The 27,383-nt window shown below is 38.3% G+C and overlaps 1 protein-coding gene across 1 annotated transcript in view; it reads right to left on the bottom strand.

Moving 5' to 3' along the window:
• ppm1lb (protein phosphatase, Mg2+/Mn2+ dependent, 1Lb) overlaps nucleotides 1-27,383 on the bottom strand; it is a 173,410-nt gene that overhangs the window by 19,126 nt on the left and 126,901 nt on the right. Inside the window, exon 2 of the mRNA XM_087993637.1 lies at nucleotides 21,596-21,770. Coding sequence (XP_087849763.1) covers nucleotides 21,596-21,770 — 175 coding nt within the window. The remainder of the gene's footprint in view (nucleotides 1-21,595; nucleotides 21,771-27,383) is intronic.

Genomic DNA, 27,383 nt, shown 5'->3' with positions numbered 1-27,383 from the left:
AAGCAGAATTTGGAATAACTTAACTATTAGAAAACTTAATTGTTAAATAATTAACTGCTCCACAATAGTAACATCCGACCAACACACCCCTTCGCAAAAAGGTGAATTCAAACACAGATTCTTACAGACGGGAGGGAACAACATTCATAAAGATTTCAGAGAAAGTCAGTTAAGAATCCTTTACTGAAGCTTGCAACAAAACATCTTGTGACTGCCACAGCTAAAAAAACAATCTAAAGCACACTGAGCTGGGAGAACTGGCCACTTCCCTTCTATTGTTAAACTGTTTTAACTTTCTAGCTCCCCATCCATAGTCTTCAGCACCTCTGCCTTTACAATCTCTCTTCAAAACAGGCTTCCCAAATGTATTGGTAAATCAAAAAGACACAAAGCTTGAAGGTATTCCAGTTCTCAGGCTGGAACGGGTCACTGTGTGTGTGACTGCATGTTGCTTCTAGCAAGTGTAAATGAGCCATATATAAAGCTTCTTTGCTTATGTCAAATTGATTGTTAGTGTAGCTATTAGCACATGCAAGATTGTTCTAACAATAAAAGTTTTGTTTTGGATGTACTCTTCCCATTATAAGCAACTGAAAGAGCATACTGTTGTGGGACCTCGATGAGTGTAAACTATCCATTGCATTTCAGTTACAGTGATTTTATCTTGTTGACAGAGAACTGGTATTATTGTGAAAGGTTAGAAATAAATGCAGGTTCTTTCTTTTGCAAATGTTTACAGTAGGCTCCAAGCAAGTTAATATATTTTCCCCCAACTTTATTTAATAATACGTCAAGTGATTTTTTTATCACCAAATGACACGGGGTTAATTGGATACATACGAATAGTCAAAACTTTTAATGTTTCCCTCTTAGTACAACAATCATGAAGTTTAAGCTACACTGGATTATGATAATAAGCAAGGTTGCACTTAAAGAAAAGTCTTGTGTGGTGAAATATTTTGTGCAATGTTTCAATGTTAAGCATGTAATATTGCAGTAGGTATTCCAGAATCTTACCATAATTACTTCATCCAGCAAGAGTTGGTGAAGGATGTAGTCTCTTCTATTTCTAAATCTAAATGTAAATCTCCAACTTTATGGTTTGGTACCAAATATTTGTAGATGTGAACTTATTAAACTCTGTGACGATGAATACATTTAAAACATAACTTGCCAACACTGATCTCAAATTTCTGGATCCAGAATTCACCAGAACACAAGATAATTTTTGGCTGATGTTCTAAATTAGAGGACATGGAAAATTTCACGAGGAAGAATTCAGGAAATTGCAGAATGGATTAGTTAGTGCACAGAAATATGAAGAAGTTCAGTGAAAGGAATGCACTTGACCGCAAGTAGTCAGTGAGGCAGAAAGGATTTTGGTGGGTAAAGTGCTAAGCATCAGTCAAAATGAGAATGTGGCGATGGAAAAGATTGAAATAATATTTCCAAGGAAAGGGAAAAATCATACTTCGCTTAACAGTTTAAATATTCAGGTATTCAAAGGGACAATATTTGGAAACAAGATATGTTATAGCCATCCCATACTGTTAACTTCAAATTAAAAAGAAATCAAAATGGCAGAAGACTCAAATTGGACATGCTGGTTAAGTAAATTTGATAGAGATGCAACTGACACTGAAGGCAAATGGCGAATATTTCAGAGCTTCTCTTTTTATTCTGTTTGAAGCTTTATTGATCTTCACATTGTCTTTTCTTTATAACTTTTGACTTTGGCCTCTTAACTGTGAGCTGAGAGCTGAAGGCGACCTTTGGACTGCGAGTAACAGCATGCGTTTAAAAAAAGAGAAAAAAAGAGGAAAAAAAAGCTGTTATTTGATTTGAGGCCTGGCTTGAAAATTAATTGCACGTTGTTTTTTGTTAAAAAGTGTTCCATAGATGTTCTGGAGAGGCCTTATGCTCAAGTAGATGGTACATATTGAATGTCAACTGGGATCTCGTGGGTATACGGACAGTTTCTCAGGGAGAGGCCAGAGTGTGAACTTTTTTTGGCACAATGTTTGGGTCAGAAAGATTGTGCCTGTCAAGCTACAGGATGGAGGTTTGATTGCTCCCTGGTAGTCCTGTCACTATTGACTTATTAAAAAGTTGGAGAATAGATTCTCAGATATAAGAATTAAATGAATATTCCTCAAAGCCTACTGGAAGATAATTGCATGCATCGGTATTGTTAGAAGCCAAGCAAGATATAATGCAATACGTGGGTGATGTTATGGATCATGGAGACTGCTTAAGTGAATTGGTCAGTTACATCTCATTTATTTTTCCCTTTTCATTTATTCCCTAACTGTGCCTTTTTTCTGTCTTCACGTGAGAATGGGATGAGAATTAAAGGGGATTGAATTTAAGTCTTATACGTTAATCAGATTGCCTTAACTTTGCTTTGTTGTTTGTCTTCTTATAAATAAATTGTTAAGTCTTTTGATTGAGCTATCAGCCTGGTGGCTCGGATTGACTATTCACAAACTCTGGGTTTCTGGTTATTCAAGAAGTCATTTATTGGGGTCTATTTTGAGAGTCATTTAATTTTATTATGTTGCAAAGACAAGGAGTAGGGAGGCTGATTTGATCTGTCTGCCTGTCTCCATGTCATAACAATCCTCTGATGGGAGGCAATCATCATATGTTCCCTCTCCCTAGTTGCTCATGAACTGAGTGGCTTGTTAGGCCATTTCAGACGGCAACTAAGAATCAATCACATTGCTGTAGGTCTGGAGTCACACGCAGGCCAGAACATTAGTGAACCAGCAGGACTCTTATGACAATTAATCATTCTTTTATGGTCATCATTACTCACTTTCAACTCCAGATGCTATTCATTGAGTTTTAAATTTCACCAGATACCACAATGGGATTTGAACCCTTCTTCCTGGAGTATTTTCTGGGCCTTCTGATTATTAATAAAATGACATTATCACTCTATCGTCATCTCCCCCTAAAACAGAAGTAAGGCATGGGATATAGATTATCCTTGTTCCACATTTTATTGGTGCAAATTCAATAAATCTGTTGAATCTGCCTAAAGGTTTGGGGAATTTTAAATGTAAATGAGTTAAAATTTTAAATGTAAATGAGTTGTGTTTTGTTTAGTAACATATTATTCTCATCTAAGACTGAGTTCACTGGTATCATTTTTTGCTCTGCTAAAAGAACTGTAACTTACAGTATCAAAAAATATTTAATAACAGAAAGCAAAAGAGAAAACAAAAGTTCTATAATGCAGCCAGGCACTCAGGTTCTTGGAGAATTAGGTTAACCATAAAGACCATATGATAGAGGAGCAGAGTTAGGGCATTTAGCATATCAAGTCTACTCCACCAATCAATCATGAAATGTTTCTCAACTCCGTTCTCCTGCCTTTTCCCCGTAAACCTTGATCCCCTTACTAATTAAGAGCTGAGGTATCTGGACGGCATGGCGTTTCTGTGGTTAGCATTGCTGCCTCACAGTGCCAGGGACTCAGGTTTGATTCCAGACTTGGGCAACTGTGTGAAGTTTGCACATTCTCCCTGTGTCTGTGTGAGTTTCCTGTAGGAGGGCCTTTTCTTCCCACAATCCAAAGATCTGCAGGTTAGATGGGTTAATCAATAGTAAATGTAGGGTTATTGGGATGAGGTGGGTCTGAGGAGAATGCTCTTCAGAGGGTTGGTGTGACTGAATGGCCTGCTTCCACACTGTATGATTCTATCCCTGTCTTAAAGACACTCAGTGACTTGGCCTCCGCAGCCTTCTTTGGCAATGAATTCCACAGAATCACCATCGTCTGGTGAAAAAATTCCTCATCTCAGTACTAAACATTCATCCCTTCACTCTGAGCATCCTCGTCTCTTCTATTCATGTAAACATTTTATCCACATCCACTCTATCCAGACCTCTCAGTAATTGGTAAGTGTCAATGAGATCAACTCCATCAAGTGCAGACCCAGTGTCCTCAACTACTTCTCATATGACAAACCCTTCATTCCCATGATCGTTCTTCTTAATTGGACCCTCCAAGGCTAGCACAGCCTTTCCTAGAAAGGAGGCTAAAAACTGCTGACAGTATTCCCAAAGCTTTCTGATCAGAGCCTTATACAGCCTCAGAAGTCCATTCTTGCTCTTGTATTCTAGCTCCCTTGAAATAAATGTTAACATTACATTTGCCTTCCTAGCTGCCAACTGAACATGCACATTAACCTTAAAAGAATCTTGAACTAGGACTCCCAAATCCCTTTGTGCTTCAGATTTCTAAAGCCTTTCTCCATTTAGAAAATCGTCCATGTTTGTATTCTTCCAGGCCAAGTACATAACTCATACTTTCCCATATTGTATTCCATTAGCAAGGTTAGATCTCATAGAATACAGGGAGAACTAGCCATTCGGATACAGAATTGGCTCAAAGGTAGAAGACAGAGGGTAGTGGTGGAGGGTTGTTTTTCAGACTGGAGGCCTGTGACCAGTGGAGTGCCACAAGGATAAGTGCTGGGTCCAGTTGTGGCTGTACAGGACATTGGTTAGGCCACTTTTGGAATATTGCATGCAATTCTGGTCTCCTTTCTATTGGAGGGATGTTGTGAAATTTGGAAGGGTTCAGAAAAAATTTACAAGGATATTGCCAGGGTTGGAGGATTTGAGCTATCGGGAGAAATTGAATAGGCTGGGGCTGTTTTCCCTGGAGCATCGGAGGCTGAGGAGTGACCTTATAGAGCTTTATAAAATCATTAGGGACATAGATAGGATAAAGAGACAAAATCTTTTCCCTGGGTTGGGGGAGTCCAGAACTAGAGGGCATAGCTTTAGTGTGAGAGAGAAAGGTATAAAAGAGACCCAAGGGGCAATGTTTCACAGAAAGGGTGGTAAGTGTATGGAATGAGCTGCCAGAGGAACCTTTAGATCTGGTCTCTCCTTTTCCATCACTATTTTAAAACTAATTGAATTATGGTCACTGGCCCCAAAATGCTCCCCCACTGACACCTCAGTCACCTGCTCTGCCTTATTTCCCAACAGTAGGTCAGGTTTTGCTCCTTCTCTAGTAGGTACATCCACATACTGAATCAGAAAATTTTCGTGTACACACTTTACAAATTCCTCTCCATCTAAACCCTTAACACTATGGCAGTCCCAGTCTATGTTCGGAAAGTTAAAATCCCCTACCATAAACACCCTATTATTCTTACAGATAACTGAGATCTCCTTATGAATTTGTATCTCAATTTCCCTCTGACTATTAGGAGGTCTATAGTACAATCCCAATAAGGTGATTATCCCTTTCTTGTTTCTCACTTCCACCCAAATAACTTTCCTGGATGTGCATTTCCAGGAATATTCTCCCTCAACACAGCTGTAATGCTATCCCTTATCAAAAACGTGACTCCTCCTCTTCTCTTGCCTTCCTTTCTATCCTTCTTGTAGCATTTGTATCCTGGAACATTAAGCTGCCAGTCCTGTCCATCCCTGAGCCATGTTTCTGAAACTGCTATGATATCCCAGACCCATGTTCCTAACCATGCCCTGAGTTTATCTATCCCAGAAGAGTTTCCAATGATCCAAAATTCTGAATTCTTCTCCCATACACCAGCTCCTCAGCCATACATTCATCTGATGCATCCTCCTATTTCTACCCTCACTAGCTCACATCACCGGGAGGAATCCAGAGATTACTACTCTTGAAGACCTCCTTTTTAAATTCCAACCTAACACTCTATATTCTCCTTTCAGAACCTCATCTTTTTCCCTTCCTATGTCTTTGGTTCCAATGTGTACAATGACCTCCTGCTAGTCCCCCTCCCCCTTGAGAACATTCTGCACCCGCTCTGAGACATCCTTGATCCTGGCACCAGGGAGGCAACACACCATTCTGATTTTTTGCTGCTGGCCACAGAAACGTCCATCTGTGCCTTGGACTAGAGAGTCCCCTAACACAATCGATCTCTTGGAACCCGACATACCCCTCAATGCATTAGAGCCAGTCTCGATACCAGAAACTTGGCTGTTCATGCTACATTCCCCTGAGAATCCATCACCCATTACATTTTCCAAAACAGCATACTTGTTTGAAATGGAGATAGCCACAGAAGACTCCTGCACTACCTGCCTACCTCACTTACCTTTCCTGGAGTTAACCCATCTATGTGATTGTATCTGCGACTTTTCTCCCTTCCTTTAACTGCCATCCATCACATCGCCTTACTCTTGTAAATTTCTCATTGCCTCTAACTGTCTCTCCAACCAATCTATTCGATCTGATAGGATTCACAACCAACAGCATTAATCCTCAGTACATGTAAACTCTCCCAAAACTCTCACATCCGACAAGAAGAGCATATCACTTTACTCAAGGCCATTTTTGCTTCTTTCAATCTAAAGACCCAGAAAATAGAACTGTCTTATTCCTCTACAAAACTCTGCTCCAGGCTAACTTAATACTTCTGGTTTATATTTTTAAGTTTAATCAAGAGACGTATCTCAATACAACATATAATCAAGAAAGAACCCACTCTACTCAATACTGCAGAATTACTGCAAGGCCATGCTTAAAATATTCAGTTATCTGTTTCTGTGTTGTGACCTCTCCCAAACTAGTTCCTCCAAGACTTGTTGTGAACTTCACTGTATGTTAATTTTCCCAGTTGCACTCCGAAGTCCAGTGATACATGAATTCAAACAGCAAAGGCAGTAACTGTGCAGGTTCACTGCTGTGTCAGTTAGCAGTGTAGGTTTCCTTCTCTCTCTCTCTCCCCTGCACTGACCTCACCATGTGCTTCCTTTGTCTGTTGTTTTGACTTGTTCTTTCTCCTAATTTCCAAAATGATGCAACAGCATATAAAACAGTAATTGCTGCTCCTGGAATTTGAGGAAATCACCTCCAACACCTAAAATACCTCAAAAAAGGTGCAGCCTGTTACAGCCTGGAATTTTTTCTATCCTCTGTCTTGAACTCCTCCCCCTTTCAAAAGTGCTGTAAGATTGACTTTTTTTTTCTCCCAAGTTCCAAAACGATGTAACAGCATATAAAACAGTAATTGCTGCTTCTGGAATTTGAAGAAATCATCTCCAAAACCTAAAATACCTCAAAACATTAGCAGCCTGTTACAGCCAGAATTTTTCTCGTCCTCCATCTTGGATTATCACCTTCTCCTAGTTGATCTCACTACATGTTGCAGTTATTTCGTATCACTGATACAATGTCAACTGGAATGAAAGAGGCTCAAGGGACAGTAGGCCTCTTAGCGTTTCTCTCACTGTTGGTAAAATATTAGCAGAAATGGATAGGTGACGGGCATGCTGACAATAACATGGCAACCAAATTTACAGTCCCCCACCTGCCAACCCTCTCCTTAGGGATTGTATAATTCCACAGTGGGTTGAGCAGAGAAGCACTTTAAATAGAATCGTCATTTCTATGGTCCCTTTCACCACCATCCCTCTTATGGTCAGTTACTTATCCACTACTGCTTCATGTTTTGCCAGCCTTCTCGTAACAGAAATGGGGGAGAAGAGGTCAATGAGTGAGTGTGATGGCAAATGTTATACAAAACTAAATGAATGTTGAAAATATGAAAAAATCTAAAATGTTGGAAACATTGAGAAGTTTTGGTTGTATTTGTGGAGCGGAAGACACAGTTGATCTTACAGATCAATAAACTTTCATCAGAATATGGAACATCATTGAAATTATGGGAGAAAGAGATTAAATTATATGATGGTGAGGATGAGTCACAGTGTAGCTGGTCAGTTTGGGAGTTGAGGAAGTATACAGACAGAGAAGGTTGGCTACACCAGCAATGAGTATGGAGTAGGCTTGAGAAGGCAGCGTGTAGTTAGATATGTTGCTATACCCATCTTTACTACTGTGCCTAGATCACACAACTGTATCATTAAACTGTAAATAGTATTGAATCCATGAGTATGTCACTACATTCCAGATTCCAACCTCATGGGAAACCTCCAGCCATACTTCTTTGTTTCAATAGCAGGCTGCTTCATCAGATTAGTAGTCTACAACAACTCAATGTAGGCCTATATGACCCCCAGCTGGGAAGCATCAGTAAGTTGAAATACAGCCTTTGTACATCACTCTGGTAATTCTTCAATCCACCTCATAACTCCAAAATCCATTCAAATTTTACATTTTGCAATAGTTGAATTTGAAATTCACTTGAATGGGTCATGCTCATTCATAGGAATTGGTTAGTGAACCTGGAAACAAGATGGTGATGCAGTTCCTGGATTTAAAAAAAACACCCACCAGTGCAATGCAGTTACTTTCAGGTTTCCAGTGTGCTACTGGGATTCCACCAAAATAAGAAACTTAAATCCAGTTTACTGTCTTTCAGATAGGACACCAAACAGAGATTCATTTGCCAGATGTAAACATAAATCCCAAATATTACTGGACAAAGTGCGGGACAATTCTCCTGGCGATCTTTTCATTATTGTACCCAACTCGCATCATTAAAAGCAAGTTACCTGGTCACTTATTGCATTCTTGTTTGAGACTTGGCTCTGTGTGAACCACACATCCCCCACCACTGCTGCCAACCCACCCCTACTACCACCATCACTACTTCCACACTCGAGTTCATCCCTCTCAACTTATGGAAGTTGTATGTATTTTTTTCATTCTGCTGTGTGGCACTCTGCAAACTACAATACTCCTGAAGTTTTTTTTATAGGCCTTTTATTGAAGGGCTGCAAGAGAACTATTTAGGCATTTTGCCAAAAAGCTGTCAAACCCAAGGTAACTACACTTATATTTATATATGTAGTTTATTGAAACATTTACCAGTTGCTTAATGTGAAGTCCATGTATGTCATGCAAATAACCAATTATCTGCCCACGTATGTCATGTAAATAATTATGTCTTTAAAGGGTCTTCAAGGCCATTATCAAGAACACATTTCCACAATTTTAATGGCTAACTGGGTGGACTCACACTCACTGGTAAAAACTTATATATTCCTAGGTAATAAAAAGACAGTTTGACTCACTGGTGCTAATTAATCAAGGAAGCAATTAGGGAATGTGATCCTGAAATCAGTAAAAATTCTAAATGCTCATAATAAAAAGCACTTAATGTATTAGGTGTGAAAAGCACATAGCCACTGTAACAATTTACAGCATTGTGCCTGAAGACATTATCAACCAATTATTCATGAGTTGAATTTGTTTCTGTTCATTTTTATTATTTTTCTCTTCCGCTGTATCTAATCAATTAAGATTTTGTTTAACACCACATATGAGGTGGCACCTGAACAACTGCTTGTCCTACTGAACATTCATCTGCTGAGGTACTGGGAGAATTTATGATTTATTTAATATGAATATTCAAATGTTTCCTTGTCAGATTTGTAATGGTACTGTGGTTATCTTGTACAATTTCTACATGCAGTGAAAAGTTCCTTCTGGCTTGCAGCTGAATGCAAACTTTGAACAGATTTATTTTATTGCTTATGTAATTTCAAAAACTGCTTTAAAACAACATAAGAACATGATGACACTAATCTAGTGATACCCTGGTCCATCTCTGACCTTTTCCTTCCTTTACTTCATTATTTCCATTTCTGGAATTGGTTGTCCACCAATAACCAGTATAACCACTTGATTCCCACAGTTTCCTTGAAAACACCAGTCATACCCTGCTTCTGGAAAGGACTCCATTCCATTCTCCCAGTTTCTCCACCTCTGTTCAGGTGATGCTACCGTTCAAGCAATGTCTTTCTTTTTCCTCAACCAAGGATTCCTGTCTGTGTCCCAACCATGGTTGACAGGGTTGTCAGTCAGTGATGGGCAAGTTGTTGGAGGGAATTCAAGAACAAGATCCCATTGTAATCTGAGATAACCTTCTTCACTGTCCACTACACCTCCAATTTTGGTTTCATCTCCAAACTTACTAACTACACCTCTTTTGCTCACATATAAATCATTTATATAAATGATGAAAAGTAATGGACCCAGCACTGATCCTTGTAGCACTCCACTGGTCACAGGCCTCCAGTCTGAAAAACAACCCTCCACCACCACCCTCTGTCTTCCACCTCCGAGCCAGTTCAGGTATCCAAATGGCTAGTTCTGCCTGTATTCCATGAGATCTAACCTTGTTAACCAGTCTCCCATGGGGAACCTTGTCAAACGCCTTACTGAAGTCCATATAGATCACATCTACTGCTCTGCCCTCATCAATCCTCTTTGTTACTTCTTCAAAACACTTAATCAAGTTAGTGAGACATGATTTCCCACACACAAAGCCATGTTGTCTATCCCTAATCAGTCCTTGACTTTCCAAATACCTGTATATCCTGTCCCTCAGGATTCCCTCCAACAACTTGCCCACCACCTACATCAGGCTCACTGGGCTATAGTTCCCTGGTTTGTCCTTATCACCTTGCTTAAACAGTGGCACCACATTAGCCAACTTCCTGTCTTCTAGTACCTCATCTGTGACTATCGATGATACAAATATCTCAGCAAGAGGCCCAGCAATCACTTCCCGAGCATCCAGAGCTCTCAGGTACACCTGATCAGGTGCTGGGGATTTATCCACTTTTATGCATTTCAATAAATTCAGTACTTCCTCCTCTGTAATATGGACATTTTTCAAGATATCTTCCATGTCCTTTTCCACTATAAATACTGATGCAAAATACTTGTTTAGTATCTCCCCCATCTCCTGGGGCTCCTCACAAAGGCCGCCTGATCTTTCAGGGGCCCAATTCTCTCCCTCGTTACCCTTTTGTCCTTAATGTATTTGTAAACTCCCTTTGGATTCTCCTTAATTCTATTTGTCAAAACTATCTCATGTCCCCTTTTTGCCCTCCTGATTTCTCTCTTAAGTATACTCCTACTGCCTTTATACTCTAAGGATTCACTTGATCTATCCTGTCTATACCTGACATATGCTTCTTTTTTTCTAAACCAAACCCTCAATTTCTTTAGTCATCCAGCATTCCCTTTACCTACCAGCCTTCCCTTTCACCCTAACAGGAACATACTTTTTCTGGATTCTCGTTATCTCATTTCTGAAGGCTCCTCATTTTCCAGCCGTCCCTTTACCTGTGAACATCTGCCCCAAACGGCTTTCGAAAGCTCTTGCCTAATATCTCCAATTTAGAACTTCAATTTTTAGATCTGGTCTATCCTTTTCCATCACTATTTTAAAACTAATAGAATTATGGTCACTGGTCCCAAAGTACTCCCCCACTGACACCTCCGTCACCTGCCCTGCCTTATTTCCCAAGAGTAGGTCAGGTTTTGTACTTTCTCTAGTAGGTACATCCACATACTGAATCAGAAAATTTTCTTGTACACACTTAACAAATTCCTCTCCATCTAAACCCTTAACACTATGGCAGTCCCAGTCAATGTTTGGAAACTTAAAATCCCCTACCATACCCACCCAATTATTCTTACAGATAATTGATATCTCCTTACAAATTTGTTTCTCAATTTCCCTCTGACTATTAGGGGTCTATAATACAATCCCAATAAGGCCATTATTCTTTTCTTATTTCTCACTTCCACCCAAATAACTTCCCTGCATGTACTTCCAGGAATATCCTCCCTCAGTACAACTGTAATGCTATCCCTTATCAAAAATGCCACTCCCCCTCTTCTCTTGCCTCGTTTTCTGCCCTTCTTGTAGCATTTGTATCCTGGAACATTAAGCTGCTAGTCCTGTCCATCCCTGAGCCATGTTTCTGTAATTGCTATGATATCCCAGTCCCATGTTCCAAACCATGCCCTGAGTTCATCTGCCTTCCCTGTTAGGCCTCTTACATTGAAATAAATGCAGTTTAATTTATCAATCCGACCTTGTTCTCTGCTTTGTCCCTGCCTGCCCTGACCGTTGGACTCACCTTTGTTCTCAACAGTAGCAGTCTCAGATTGATCTCTTTCCTCACTATTTCCCTGGGTTCCACACCCAACCCCCACCTTATTAGTTTAAATCCTTCCGAGCAGCTCTAGCAAATCTCCCTGCTAGTATATTAGTCACCTCCAATTTAGGTGCAATCCGTCCTACTTGTACAGATCACTTCTTTCCCAAAAGAGCTTCCAATGATCCAAAAATGTGAATCCTTCTTCCACACACCAGGTCCTCAGCCATGCATTCATCTGATCTATCCTCCTATTCCTACCCTCACTAGCTCTCAGCACTGGGAGTAATCCAAGTATTACTATTCTTGAGCACCTCCTTTCTAAATTCCTGCCTAAACTCCCTTCAGAATCTCAACTTTTTCCTTTTCTATGTTGTTGGTTCTAATGTGTACAATGACCTTCTGCTGGGCCCTCTCCTCCTTGAGAACATTCTGCGCCCTCTCTGAGACCTTGATCTTGCCACCAGGGAAGCAATACACCATTCTGATTTTTTGCTGCTGGCCACAGAAACGTCTGTCTGTATCTCAGACTAGAGAGTCCCCTAATATAATTGGTCTCTTGGAACCCGACGTACCCCTCATTACATTAGAATCAGTGTCAATACCAGAAACTTGGCTGTTTGTGCTACGTTCCCCTGAGATTCCATCACCCAATACATTTTCCAAAATAGCATACTTTTTTGAAATGGGGATGGCCACAGAAGACTCTTGCACAACCTGCCTACCTCTCTTACCTTTCCTGGAGTTAACCCATCTATGTGACTGTATCTGCGACTTTCCCCCCCTTCCTATAATTGCCATCCATCACATCCCCTTGCTCTCGTAAATTCCTCATTGCCTCTAACTGTCTCTCCAACCAATCCATTCGATCTGATAGGATTCGCAACCAACTGCATTTATTGCAGATATAATCCTCAGTAACCTGTAAACTCTCCCGAAACCCCCACATCTGACAAGAAGAGCATATTACTCTCCTAATGGCATGCATTTCAATGAATGATTGTTTCTTTTAATATATTGAAGACTGCAATACACTTACAGGAGTTGATAGAAGTTCATGTTTTTCCATGTGTGTGTGAGTCCTGAGATCCCATGGTGGATACTAGGTCAATGGTATTGTAAATGAAAGGCAAAAGGTGGTAGCTGGTAGGACACAGGTTGGCGTGAGTTGACATTAATTTGGCACAGGGGCTACAACGGACCAAGATGGGTAGAGGACATTAGGTGCCATAAGTTGACATGGAGAACGTGAGGGTGAGAGCAGATGGATGTTTTATGTTTTCATTTTAATTTTGAAATTTTGAATACAGTACTGGAGCCCACAGACAGGTCACTCCTGATCTTGCTTTTACACCAGGCACCCTGTATAAGTCTTCTAAGTCACCTTCCCATATCCAGCCTGCATCGCCACACTGAAAATGTGAAGTTTGGGCAGCTATTTTTAAAGGTCAGGTTATGGAGCTGGGAACTCTCCTGTCTCTGTGCACTGATCTGGGGATGAAAATTCTGGGCTGAAGTTTGCTGTGCAATGACACTGAGCTGGACAGTTTCACCTTTTAAAAATGCACTTAAATTTTTAAAGCTTTACTTCAAAGAATAATTAATCAGCATGAGATAAAGTCAAACAATATTGCTCCATCCAAAGGAACTTTAGGCCACTTAAACAAGTCCTTATTGTATTAAATTATGTCTGCTTTAAATAGCCTAATTATTAAATTTAAATTAAACGAATTCAATATGCTCCGTCTGTCAGTGCTTTTAACATGAACATTTTCTGAAGCTGCCTTTATTCCTGTTTTTTAGGTAAATGACAGTTTCAGACACTTTCTGTAACACAATTATTTTAATCATTAACCTCTGCAAATCACAAGTGAATATTCAACAAAGCTGTTTAATGTTTTATATTTCATTCGACAATATGCACAAATATTTCACAGTGAACCATATTTATAGCTTTCATAGTTTTCATGTGGGGGAGATGATGGCATAGTGGTAATGTCTCTGGACTAGTAGTTCAGAATGCCAAGCTAATGTTCTGGGAACATGGGCTCAAATCATGTCACAGTGACCAGTGGAATGTGCATTCAATGAATAAGAAATGAATTAAAAAATAATCTCAGTAATAGTGATCAAGAATCATCGTTGATTGTCATCAAAAACCCATCCAGTTCATTAATGTCCTTTAGGGAAGTAAATATATCATCCTTTGGTCTATATTACATGTGACTCCAGACCCACAGCAATGCAGTGGCTCTCAATTGCAATAATGAAAAGAAGGATCAGATATCTTCTATTTGAAACGGGATGGAAATTAGATACCACTACATAATTAAACACCAAGAGAATTTTGATACTTAGAAATACTTAATGGTGCACATTTAAATCATGTCTATAGCAGGGAGGTCATTATTGAAATAAAGTGTCCCCAGGAGTTTATGTGTTGAGGAAAAACTGCCTGACAACAGTTCTTGGATTTGTCAATCTGCTGTTTGTTACAGCTTTCCCCTAAGAAAAAGGTAAGAAACTTAAATAAACTTCTTAAAGTTGGAAATTCCTAGGCCCAACCTGATCAATTATTAAATTGAAAAACATCTCTCTATCTGCAGACAACAGTGTATCATCATTGTTAAAAAAAAAACTGGGAAAAATATTCCCTACCTGGAGTCTGACTTTCGATCTTCAGAATTTTGTTTTCTCTGTCTATAACTTTCAGCCATAATATTTGTGTCAAATGTTCTGTCTTATTCATGAATGAGTATGAGTGTATTCAGGGGTTTTAGAGAGGTATAGTTTAAGTTGTATAGAAATAGCTCATATTCATTTCTTTGTTCTGTGTCTTTTCTTGAAGAATAAGTTTGACTACAATGAATAGAGTGATTTTCCTTGTTAATGACAGAACCTGGTGTGAATTGCTTTTGTTCTGACCAGCTGTTTTTCAGGCCAGTTGATCATATTGTTGTTTAAACTGGATATTTACACTGTTGTGATAGCTTGTGCGACAGTGGGGCTCAATTATTGTGTACTCCTGCTTATTAAGTTGTAAGAATAGCAAATTAATTACTGCCCAAATAAACAATGAAGTATGAGATGAACACCAAAAAATCACGGCCTCCTTCTTTGAAAGTTAAAAATCACACCAACACCAGGTTATAGTCCAACAGGTTTATTTGGAAGTATTAGCTTTCAGAGCATTGCTCCTTCATCAGGTAACTATTGTGTGATTTTTGACTTTGTCCATGACAATCCAATGCCAACACTTCCAAAATCCTTCTTTTAAAGGTAGCTCCTCCAAGGCAGGATATTATAGAAGTCTGACAATATAAAGTTAATAAATGAGTTGAAATTTGTAGCAGAGATTATTGCCAATATACTGTGGAAGGTGACCTCATGTCTATGAGGTTGCCTTAAGACAGATTCTTAGGTACTTTCTTGGTGACAGTGTGTGTGTGGTAATTGCTGGAAATTCCCTGGCTGTGATTGAATAGGTAAAAGTGGAACTAAGTAAACTCACTATTAAAGTGGATGGAAAACAAACAATGTTGTAAGTAAAACGTTCCATAGAGATTGAGGAAACTGAGGAGGCATTACACATGGCATGGACGTATGTTGGAGAGGGACTGGAATGTATATTCTTTCTAATATCATTCTGGACTTTTAAAACTCTGTTCTCATGCTGACCTATTTCTTTTTATTCTGTACTTAAAGTATCTGTACCTAAGGTGGCACAGAGAAGTGACATTGCAAACTTTGCACAACACCCACTAAGTGTACATGACAATAAAGGCTATTCAATTCCATAATTCCAAATAACTCTGTTGCAGCAAATGAGGTAGTCTACAGCTAGTCTTTAAAAATAATTTCAGTGCTTTTGATCCTAGACTGTCCCACCAGTTGTGAAAAATTTCAGCTTGCTAGCTGTATGTGTTTCACTGCATACCTTATGCAACATCCCATTTGCCTAGATAATGAGCTGAGAAGCAAATGGTTGAATGAGATAACTTGGCCTAAACACTGGCAGATAGGAAGCCATCTAAGACACTTGTGATAATACTTTGACTTCATAACTGAAAATCTCAGCCAAAAGGCCGTTCGCTATATATGTGTATGAAAATGTTACATGTATATTATTATTGATTACAAAACATCTTACAGTAATTAAAGGTCTATGATGTATTGTAATAATCAATTAAATCAGCTATAAGTACTGTGTTTTTTTATATTGTGCTTTTTAAATTAAAACTTTGGTCTGAATGAGAAAGAACTGTTTTAAAACCAGTGTTCGAAAGTGTAGCTGCAGTTTTGAAAAGCAAGTAATCTGACACCCATGCTATGCATTGCAAAAAAGCAGTAACTGAAATTTGTGTTGCAGATGACTTGGACCCAAGATGATGTTTGGCTTCAGCTTTTTATGGCAACAAGGTGTTGATTGGTCTATGGACTTGTGATCAGTTAATGATGACAGCAACTTCTATCGGCCAACAACTTAATGATTGATTCTCAGATAACTGAACATCTTGGAGCCGGAAACAAGTCACACAGAGAGAGAAGTGCTGATTCTTCTCCAGCTGAGGTGTATTCCCGCTGTTGTCTGCCATCAAAACTAACTTTAAACCTGAAGAAAAACAGTTTATCTCTCTTAAAACAATTGCTATAAGCTGTGACTTTTAACTGATAAGACAGACTTTTTTTGAAGTTAACCAACCACTCTGTGTCTCTTAACAACCAGTGGAAGCATCTGGAAATAGATGAGCAGAAGAATCATGAGGATTGTCTCACCTACAGAACCTGGGTAAAAAGACTACTAAACTATCTTTCCCATTTTTCACCTCTGCCCATAGCCTACTTTACCTCATCTGCTTGTATGTATGTAAGAAGGAGTTTATACTTGGATTAGAGTTTTAATTAAAAGTGTTATATGCCAGTGGTTTATAACTGTTTAGCTGTTGCTAGAATCTAATTATTTGCAATAAGTAATACTTCTCATTCAATACAGAAACGTGGTTCATGTTAGCAACCTGGTTCTGAAAGTCATCTAAATAGGGCAATGTCGCAGAGTTAATTTTTTTTTTAACTTTTGCAATGACTCTGGAAATTGCAGGGTTCTATTTCCACATGCTGCATCATTGAGAGCTAACACAGCCTTAGTAGTAATCTAGTAATAGTGCTGCATCTGAATGAAACATTGAAATCGAGTAAGCCTTTAGTTCGCATCATTCCCTTATTTGAATGTCGCTGCAGACAGTCCTAGCAGGTAATGACCAGAGCTCTGGCTCTGATTTCTGAGGTAACATTCAACAGAATACTTGTAAAGTCCTCTTTATTACACTCTTCCTCTACTCTTACTGTTTTCATTCATTGAGTTTGAACTTTACCGCAATTCTTCATAAGAAATTTGTTTGTAAACTATATTTGTTGAAGCAATGGAAATAAAAATTATGGAAGTGTCGAATGGAACCCCAGTCTAGGCCTGCAAAATCAAAAAATGATATTTCATGATTGATTTCAATCCACTAAACACTGTGGAATTTTTCTCTGGTCCTCAAATTTTTAACGAACTTACGCTTCCAATTTCTCAGGGGGAGTGAAGGAGGATAACAGGCCATTGTTTATGCATGTTTGGATAGGGCAGGGGGAAATGATGGTCTCCCCTTTGGGTTTGTATCTTTATTGCATTTAGGAGGTTCTGCTTTCTGCATAATTGCCTAAAAGTTTCATTTCTTTTACATGAAGGGTTTGTTTGTTTCACTAAGAGTCTCATCATGTGTATGTACAAGTGATCTCTTTTTGGAGATTTTGCTTTTTGTGTATGCGGAGATGTCATATTTTAATTACTAACATTTTTGGACTTTGTTCAATAATTACAATGTCCCTTGTTTGCTGGTTTTACCATATGTATTGAGTTTTCAGCACTAATCTCATCAAGTATATGCATTTTGAAACTAAAAAGCAAAGAAACCCAGGAGACCATTGCTTCAGTTGTATTTTTACAGATATTCCCACTGGTTGGTAAGACTCACAAGGTGGCTGGTTCACTTTTAAAAGTTTCTGACATTTCAGTTAAAAGTCACAGCTTACAACAACTTTTTCAGAAAAGATTAACTGGTTTCTTCAGGTTTAAAGCTGGTTTTGACTACAGAGACTGGTGAGATTGCTCCTAAGCTGATGCACCCAATTTAATAAAACACTCAAACATTTAAGCATAAGAGCCAAATCAACTTTACCGTTTTGGACTACTTTTCAGACCAAATTACAAAGCTGAAAGTAATTGAAAACAAAAAATGTGATTTGTTTTTCATAAATTATGAATGAAGTAAACATCAAGAAGAATAGGCCATTCAATCCAAGCCTATACTGATGTTCAATCATTTCATGGGTCATTAGTACTTCAACTCAATTGCTTTATATACTTTGATTCTTCTCTTTATAATTTAACCTTCTACACCTCTGCCAAATCTCTGCTAAACAAAGAGAACAAAGAAAATTTACAGCCCAGGAACAGGCCCATCGACCCTCCAAGCCTGAGCCAATTCAAATCTACTGTCTAAACCTATCGCCCAATTCCTAAGCATCTGTATCCCTATGCTCCCCACCTACTCATGCATCTGTCCAAACGCATCTTAAATGAATCTACTGTGCCTACCTCTACCACCTCTGCTGGCAACGTGTTCCAGACATCCACCACCCTCTGTGTAAAGTACTTGCCCCATGTATCCCCCTTAAACTTTTGACCTCTCACCTTAAAAGCGTGACCACTCGTTATTGAATCCTTCACCCTGGGAAAAAGCTTATCTCTATCCACCCTGTCTATACCCTTCATCATTTTGTAGACCTCAATCAGGTCCCCCTCAATCTCCTTTTTTCTAATGAAAACAAACCTAACCTACTCAACCTCTCTTCATAGCTAGCACCTTCCATACCAGGCAACATCCTTGTAAACCTTTTCTGCACTGTCTCCAAAGAGTCCACATCCTTTTGGTAATGTGGCGACCAGAACTGTACACAGTATTCTAAATGTGGCCAAACCAACATCGTGTACAATTTTAACATGACCTACCAGCTCTTATACTCAATCCGATGAAGTCAAGCATACCATGCCTTCTTGACCACTCTATCCACCTGTGCAGCAACCTTCAGGGTACAATGGACCTGCACTCCCAGATCTCGCTGCTCATCAACTTTTCCCAAGGCTCTTCCATTCACTGTATAATTCACTCTAGATTAGACTTGCCAAAATGCATCACCTCACATTTTCCTGGATTGAACTCCATATATATATAAATATTGCTATATTTATATGGTACAATACTATTGCTTAAAAGGTATACCACAAACACATTGGGCTGCAATCACAGTGTAAACCAGTAGAAATATCTAGTGCATCTGATGGCAGAATTAGAGCAAATTGTTTCACTAGTCTCATTAAGTCTGCCACTGAATGGTGCATACTATCCATTAATTGGAGCAACGCACTTTGGGAAGACCTGATGTGAAAGGAAAACCCATCTTCCTTTTTAATTTGCAGTGTTATAAATATCTAGTACATGTTAATATTTACAGGTAATGACTTTCTGATAAGGCTATAGAGATTTTAATTGAAATGTTGGGTTTTAGACATTGCCAGAAAAGCGCACAAAATGGTAGTTCAAAAGTAGAGAAATGTATATTTAATTAAGCCATAGAACAAAAGATATAAAACAGCAGGCCGGCTTTCTGAGCTGGAGAACTGGAGACATTATGTCTGCTATTGTTGCAAGATGTGCAGTCTAGAAAGAGATTTCTTTTGTCTTTGGAGTTGGTGCTAAATTAGTTCAAAAGCATTTAATGAAACATGAAAACTTGTAAAATAGACTTACTTCATCAGATCAAAGAAGAAATTGCAAGTGAGAAATAAATATGAAGATTCATTTGAGGATAGCACAAAGCAGACTACATCATCATGGTCATGGTGAAACTTAGGAAGGTTGTCTGGTTTCAATTTATCTGGTTGTTTGCTTAGATACTTAGTTGCAGTTTGGAATGGGAATGTACAGTTTCCAGCTCACTGACAGAAGACAGCTAAAGTAAATAACAGTTAGATAGATCTGTATGATAACCAGAATAAAAATCCAACTTCATAATTTACTGTGTGAAAGGCAAATGAGGCTTAATTTCAAATGAGATTTTGAGAGTTACAGTATTGGTAAGATTGCCTAGTTTGAAACTAGTAGGAGTATCTTCACTGGTTCATTGAGAGCTTTTGTAAGGAAGGCAGCAATCAGATTAGTTGGAAATATTGAAAAAACAACTAGAATTAAGGGGCAAAAGTGAGGACTGCTTTTGCCTGAAACGTCGATTTTCCTGCTCCTCGGATGCTGCCTGACCTGCTGTGCTTTTCACAGTCAAGATAAGTAAATGAAAGTTTTATCTCTGAGAAGAGCTGGAGTTGGGGAAATTTCATTAGAAGACTGTCAAATTTTCTTGAGTCCTGTAAATTAACTTTAAGACTGAAGTGTAATATTTAAGACATTTTGGTGCAAATGAGAAATAAACCTGTATGCATAATATACACAGTAATAACTTACAATACTATAATTGCTTGTCTTGTTTAATTTGTTTCATGTAAAATAAAGTTTATTTTTCTGCGAAAATCTGAGATCTTGTGGCATATAAATTGAAGGGAGACATTTCAATTTCCTGTTAAGTGTCGACATCTTCTATACATCAAACCAACAGCTCCCGAACAACTTGCTGGTTCTGATAGTGGAAGGGCTCAACAAGATATACTTGCTCTTGGACTAGCCATTATCCTTGAAAGGATTCAGTTAGTGAGGAGGCAAATGGGAATGGGACAAGCATTTACCTGCAACTGCCTGCCTTTTAAATGATAAGTTGTCAGAAATATTCTAATTCCTCTTGGTTTCATATTAAGATAAATAATAAATCTTATAACTGAGCCTTTTTGTGGCTTCAATTCATTTTTTTAAGGATCAGTTGAATGACTGCAGAATGCCCGAAGAAACTGCATGCTGTAGTCAATCAAATTACAATCTGGCAAAAGGACTAAAGTGGGTATTAACTTGTCCATTTGCAAATGCAACAATGGATCTAATGCCAGTGTTAGCAGCGTACACTGTCTGTTTTCTGGCAGCCTTTAACATTTTAGTAGGACAGTGAATGTGTGGCAGGGAATGAAGCTCCCTCTTGTGAGGAAGGACAGAACTCAACTCTTCATGATTTGCTTTTTACTTGGATGACTAGAAAAGAAAACTCACTGATAATCCATCAATTGTGGAATTAAACCATAGTAAAGAGTCAATTTCATCAGGGGATGAGGTTCCAGAAGGAAATCAGTAACAAAATGAAAGTGTATCAGTAATACACTAATATCCATTTAATATGCATTTGTATATTCGAGAAGTGAGAACATCCAGAATAATGGTGTCTGCAGCCAATGTTGTATTGTGCCACAGCTGTTCAGAAAAATAGCCATTTGAAGAAATTAATTCAACGTGATGAGTATTACAGGAGGCTCATGGTTCTGTGCACAACTGAATTATGAGCATTACCACAAGGGTCTGGAATGTATGTAATCAAACTGATTAGATTTTTAGTGATTATTTCACTTTCAGGAGTAAGCATTGTGAATACAATTACTGGCAGTAACCTGCAAGAAAGGATTACACATCAAATTATTAAAAATACCTGAATGGTATCTGAAATGTTCCAATTTCTACCTGCTTACCTGCTTCATCATAGGCAACTGAGAGTTTTTCGAGCACTTTGCGGTCTATTGCAAGAATCTGCTGTTCCAAGATTGTTTGATGTGATAACACACTATTTTCTTTATCTTTCTCGTAATCTTGAAGATGTTGTTTCAAGGCCTCGGGCAAGTGTATCTTCACATATTCTGCAGCAGACTAAATAGAAAAAGATGTGTTCAAAGCTAGATCAAACAAATATTTACTACAGCACTGAAACTATTCATGTGACCTTGCTTGTTGTCAACTTAAACAGTGAAGCATTTTAACACAATTTCCCCAGTTTTTATGGGAGTTAACAGAAGATTTTCAGATCCTTGATGGATTTCAAAATCAACATGTGAACCAGAAATTATCTGCCTATATGACTTTTGTACGTACTACATTAAATATGGCTCACTAGAACTATTGATTGCAATAAGTGATTAACCCAGTCCACTGTGCAAATGAAGAGAAAGGATGAAATGAACCATGTCTAAGAAATGGGGATCTGAAGTTTTTTCCAACATTGTGAAGTATACTTGTACCTTAGATTTGTCTACTGGATTTGAAAACAAAAGACTTGAAATTAAAGACCAAAAGATAGTTTTAAAAAGAGGCACAGAAGAATGAAGAAAATAGATCAGCAGTGCAGATGTAACAGTAATCACCGAGTTACCCACCGCAAACAAACAGTCACGTGAATAATGGTAAAGAAACTTGATGCAGAATTGGAATAGCCAATCAATCAATGACTTTCCTTATTAATATTTGGAATGATAAATCTACTAGAAAAATGAATTGTTCTTAAAGCTAATTAATTACTTTTCTTACCAACACTTCTTAAAGTATTGGTATTTCCTATTGCCACTCAAACCATGAATAAGACCCAGAAAGAAAATGATCAGTACTTTTTGAACTTTGATGTTTCTGAAGGATGCTCAGTATGAACTGGACTGATGGATGTTCAAATAAGTGGGCATTGAAACTGTTGGAAGTTGACAGCACAGACAGATTATAATGGGTAATGGACAGATGAAGGTTGAGATATTTTGGACTGGTGGCACAAAGTAACAGAATCAAAAATATTATGTTGGAAAGAATAGTAGATGTATAATACAGTGTAGGTACTTACAGAAAACCTGATAGAATGATAACATCTTGAAATAATAGGTATGAGTTTCATCAGGGTAATGAGATCAACATAAGATCAATGCAGCTGCAGGAGGATAATGGATGTTGCTGCAGCAACCCAGCTTTATTAGGTTATCTGTGCCAAACACAAAAATTTGGCCTTTTCCCTTTAAAGAGGATTAATCAGTTTAAATTTCATTTCATAAGAATCCCTATAGTGTGAAAGCAGGCCATTTGGCCAACAAGTCCACATCAATCGTCCGAAGAGTATCTCACACAGATCCATTCCCCTACCCTATAGCTGTACACTTCACATGACTAATGCATCTAACAGACACATTCTGAAACACTATGGGCAATTTAGCATAGCCAATTCACCTAACCTACATACCTTTCGACTGGGAGAAAACCAGAGTACTCAGGGGAAAACCAGACACAAGAAGAATGTGCAAACTCCACACAGATAGCCACCCAAGGCTGGAATCAAACCCAGGTCTCTGGTGCTGTGAGGCAGTAATGCTAACCACTTGGCCACCGTGCCACCCTGTCCTTTAGTTAAATTGTACCAGATTATGCTTGATTTTTGAAGTGATAGTCAGTTTGATGATGTTTATGACTTTATATATTGAAGTTATAGCTGCAGCAGCATTATTTTCATTACATTTGTATGGTAGTGATGCTACATTTGTCAGTTTTCTTGTGCCACCAGTCCAAACTATTCCCACAATGGAAAGGAAAGATGAAACAGCAACGTAGCATTTCTAAAGCCAATTTAATGACAAGGCCACATGAGATTGTGTTTCAATGAAATAAGCAATCTCAATCCAATTCACTCAACCTGCTTCCAGTGCTTCAGAATTACAGAAGGGCATTATCTGAACTGTCTAGAATTTTTCAGTAAGTGACAATATATACTTTCCATTCTTGATAATACAAAATGCACAGTACACAAGAGACACATTTTAAATTAGCTTTATTGCTGAGAGTTTTGGACATTATTATTTTCAAATTCAGTGGATCCATTTTACAGTTTACCTGATTTATTCTTTGTAGCAGATTCAGCAGCTGTTATCAATTCACAGCATCCTTTGACCAGAGGGAATAGATATTGTAATTCCTCTTCAGGAATTGTTTTGGTCATGTTGCCACAGTGGGAGGTACTTAATGCCCATCTTTCCTGTGCTGAACTAATAATTTAGCAGCCAAAGGTCTCTAACAACCCTCTAATCACATCGAACATTCTTCACCTCCATTGGTGAACACAAAACTGTCCAGGGAACCCTAAGATTGAAATTGAAAACTATAGTATGAATTGCCTGAGCCTTGATTTCACAGAAAGAATTTAATTCAACTCAGTACAATTTCAACTTGCCAGTGGCATTTTTGAACTTGCATGTTATTTGCAGGTGTAATCTTTGCAGAATCATTTAATGAAAGCGGACATGAGGAATGTCAGAACAACCATGAGTCTATTCTGAGCAGGCTCCAGGGGTCAAATGGCCTAATCCTGTTCCTATATCTTATTGTTTTTATGGTCCTATCTGTGTCTCAGTGTCTGCTAGTATTTTTCTGAGTTTGGATAAGACAATGATTGAAAACAAATAACACAACTGAGGTGTAAGAGGTCAGTACAATGTGAATAACCAAGAAATTGATGTTTAAAAATAGTGGGAGCCCAAATTCACCCAGAACTATTGATATTTTCATACCTTAGTTTTGGTTCAATTACACATTAATTCACTTAATTTTAGCTGTTAAAAACTGCATTGCTTAAACAAGATCTTCGTTTGGCATCTTAAATATTTGAGGAGAAAGTGAGGTCTGCAGATGCTGGAGATCAGAGCTGAAAATGTGTTGCTGGAAAAGCGCAGCAGGTCAGGCAGCATCCAGGGAACAGGAGAATCGACGTTTCGGGCATAAGCCCGATTCTCCTGTTCCCTGGATGCTGCCTGACCTGCTGCGCTTTTCCAGCAACACATTTTCAGCTCACATCTTAAATATTTGACCCGGGAATTTGTTAAATAAGTACGTAAAAAGCATAGTGCGATTAGCTCTTAGGTATGTTGAACGAATATCCAATCAGGAAAGTACAAGAAAGTAGAAATTTGAGTTCAGTGGTAAGAGGTCAAAATGCTGCCTAACCATGTCCTGGAAATGCAGTTGTAGAGGAGATGTTTCTCTGTAAATAATACATGAAAGTTTGGTTCGTGGAAGGATTGGTTGCGAGGGTAAATACAAGATACCATCATCCACATGTTCAGGTTAAAGACAGAATTGTACTCTAAAGTGATATATGATCTCAGAGATCATCACTGTTTTTAGGTTCAGCATGTATGCACTAAGTGTTAGGAAAATGAGTCTTCGAACTAAACAATGACCTTTACGTAAGAATGGGACATTCCACAAACGTTAAGACAAAGAATAATAAGTTATCTCCAAATGTAGTAACAAAATTAATTCAGGAAACAGTCAGATTTCTCTTCCTCTACACACCACTAACTGAAAGCAGCAAAATGGGATGCCAGACGAAACACTTAGGTTTGAATAGAAGTCATAGAGTCATAGAGATTACAATGTCACCTAATAGAATAGAGATGGGTTAAATTTTTTATGTTAAGAGAATGATTTTAAATACTTGCTGAGATATTCGTATGATTGATAGTCACAAGTGAGGTGCCAAAAGACTGAAGATTGCTAACGTAATGCTACTATTTAAGAACGGTGGTAAAGAAAAGTCAGGGAACAAGACAGCAGTGAGCCTGACATTGGTGCTGGGTAAGTTGTTGGAGGGAATCCCGAGGGACAGAATTTACATGTATTTAGAAAGGCAGGGACTGATTAGAGATAGTCAACGTGCCTGTGTGCATGGGAAATTGTATCTCACTAACTTGATTGAGTTTTTTGAAAAAGTAACGAAGAGGATTGATAAGGGCAGAGTGTTCACTTAATGGTAAGGTCCTGGGCAGTGTTGCTGAACAAAGAGACCTTGGCATGCAAGTTCATATTCCCTTGAAAGTGGAGTCGCAGTTAGATAGGATACTGAAAAATGCTTGCCTTTATTGGTTAGTACATTGAGTATAGCAGTTGGGAGGTCACGTTGCGGCTGTATAGGACATTGGTTAGGCCACTTTTGGAATAGGGGGTGCAATTCCGGTCTCCCTGCTACAGGAATGATGTTGTGAAATCTGAAAGAGTTCAGAAAAGATTTACAATGATGCTACCAGCATTGGAGGTTTTAAGCTATAGAGAGAGGATGAATAGGCTGGGGCTATTTCCCTGGGGCGTTGGATAGGGCATGAAAAGGGTAAATAGACAAGTTCCTTTTCCAGTGTTGGGAAGCCCAATGAAGGTATAGGTTTAAGATGAGAGAGTAAAGATTTAAAAGGGACCTAAGGGACAACTTTTTCATGCAAAGGGTGGTCTTTGTATGGAATGAGCCGTCAGAGGAAGTGGTGGAGGCTGGTACAATAATAAAATTTAAAAGGCATGTGGATGGGTATATGAATAGGAAAGGTTTAGAGAGATATGGGCCAAATGGGACTAGTTTTATTTAGAATATGTGGTCAGCATGAACAAATTGGACCAAAGGGTCTGTTTCTATGCTGTATATCTCTATGATCTATTACACAGTTATTATTAGCTTCTCCGAAGTTTCTTGGATCATGACTAATATTCCCTCTAAGATAAATGACTTTCTCATGCAGGCTACACATAACTCCTTTTTAAGTAACGTGTGTGGGCAGCTACACAGAAGAAGTAAAGGGTACTTAAATGAATCAGCTGCGCATTACAATAAAAGAGTAGATTGATCATGACAACAGAAAACAGATATGGGATGCATAAAGTCTCAAGAGTTAGCATGTTTTGAATATTCACAATAAAAACTGAATTATTGGATGAGGGAATACAAATTTTCCAATTTTGCCTGAGGAAAAATGGGTTTCCAAAAATTAAATGCTAATAACAGCTGTATCTATTTGACAGCAGACTATAAAGCACTGAATATTCTAAAACAGAGGAGGGATTTCATATTGTACAAAGATCTAACCTTGTATAAACCAGAATGTATATTAATCTAAAATGAATCTTTTATGAGTTACCATATGGACCAGTTTAATTAATGGCTCATTGTAGTGCACTATTAGATTTGTGATTAATTCTTTGGCTCATTGCCAGTGACCTTCATACTGTTTCATGCTTGGCAACTTAGAAACAGGTAATATTTGCACATTCCAGTCTTTAAGTATCAACTTGTATGTATATACCATATGGCACTGTGGAAGAATGGTATACTCATAAGTTATATACTATATTCTCTAGTGTTTGTAATAAGGTTAAAATTGATGATCATAGAACGAGGATTGTCATTTTGCCATTTAGGTTGACACTAATTCCTTTTTAAATACCTTTGAATCTAATCCAGTACAGTTAAATCAGATGTCAGTGCATGAATTAAAAACTAGTATAATTATGGACACTATGAATAGTCCACATTCCTAGAAAGTAAAGACTTAGAAAGAAGTGAATCTACCAGGTGTAGACTGACACAATTAATCCTTGTTTCCATTATTATTATTTCTGGCAGTGTGTTCTGATAACGACAATTATCCTGAATTCTGTAGTAAGTGCTCATTTAATAGTTGATGCTTTAAAATTCAT

The sequence above is a fragment of the Chiloscyllium plagiosum genome, unplaced genomic scaffold (assembly GCF_037043375.1).
Source record: "Chiloscyllium plagiosum isolate Xiang-an unplaced genomic scaffold, Cpla_swu_hap1 HiC_scaffold_13, whole genome shotgun sequence".
Lineage (NCBI taxonomy): Eukaryota > Metazoa > Chordata > Chondrichthyes > Orectolobiformes > Hemiscylliidae > Chiloscyllium > Chiloscyllium plagiosum.
Note: the sequence above shows the minus strand (reverse complement) of the source record. Positions and strands in the feature narration are given on the sequence as shown.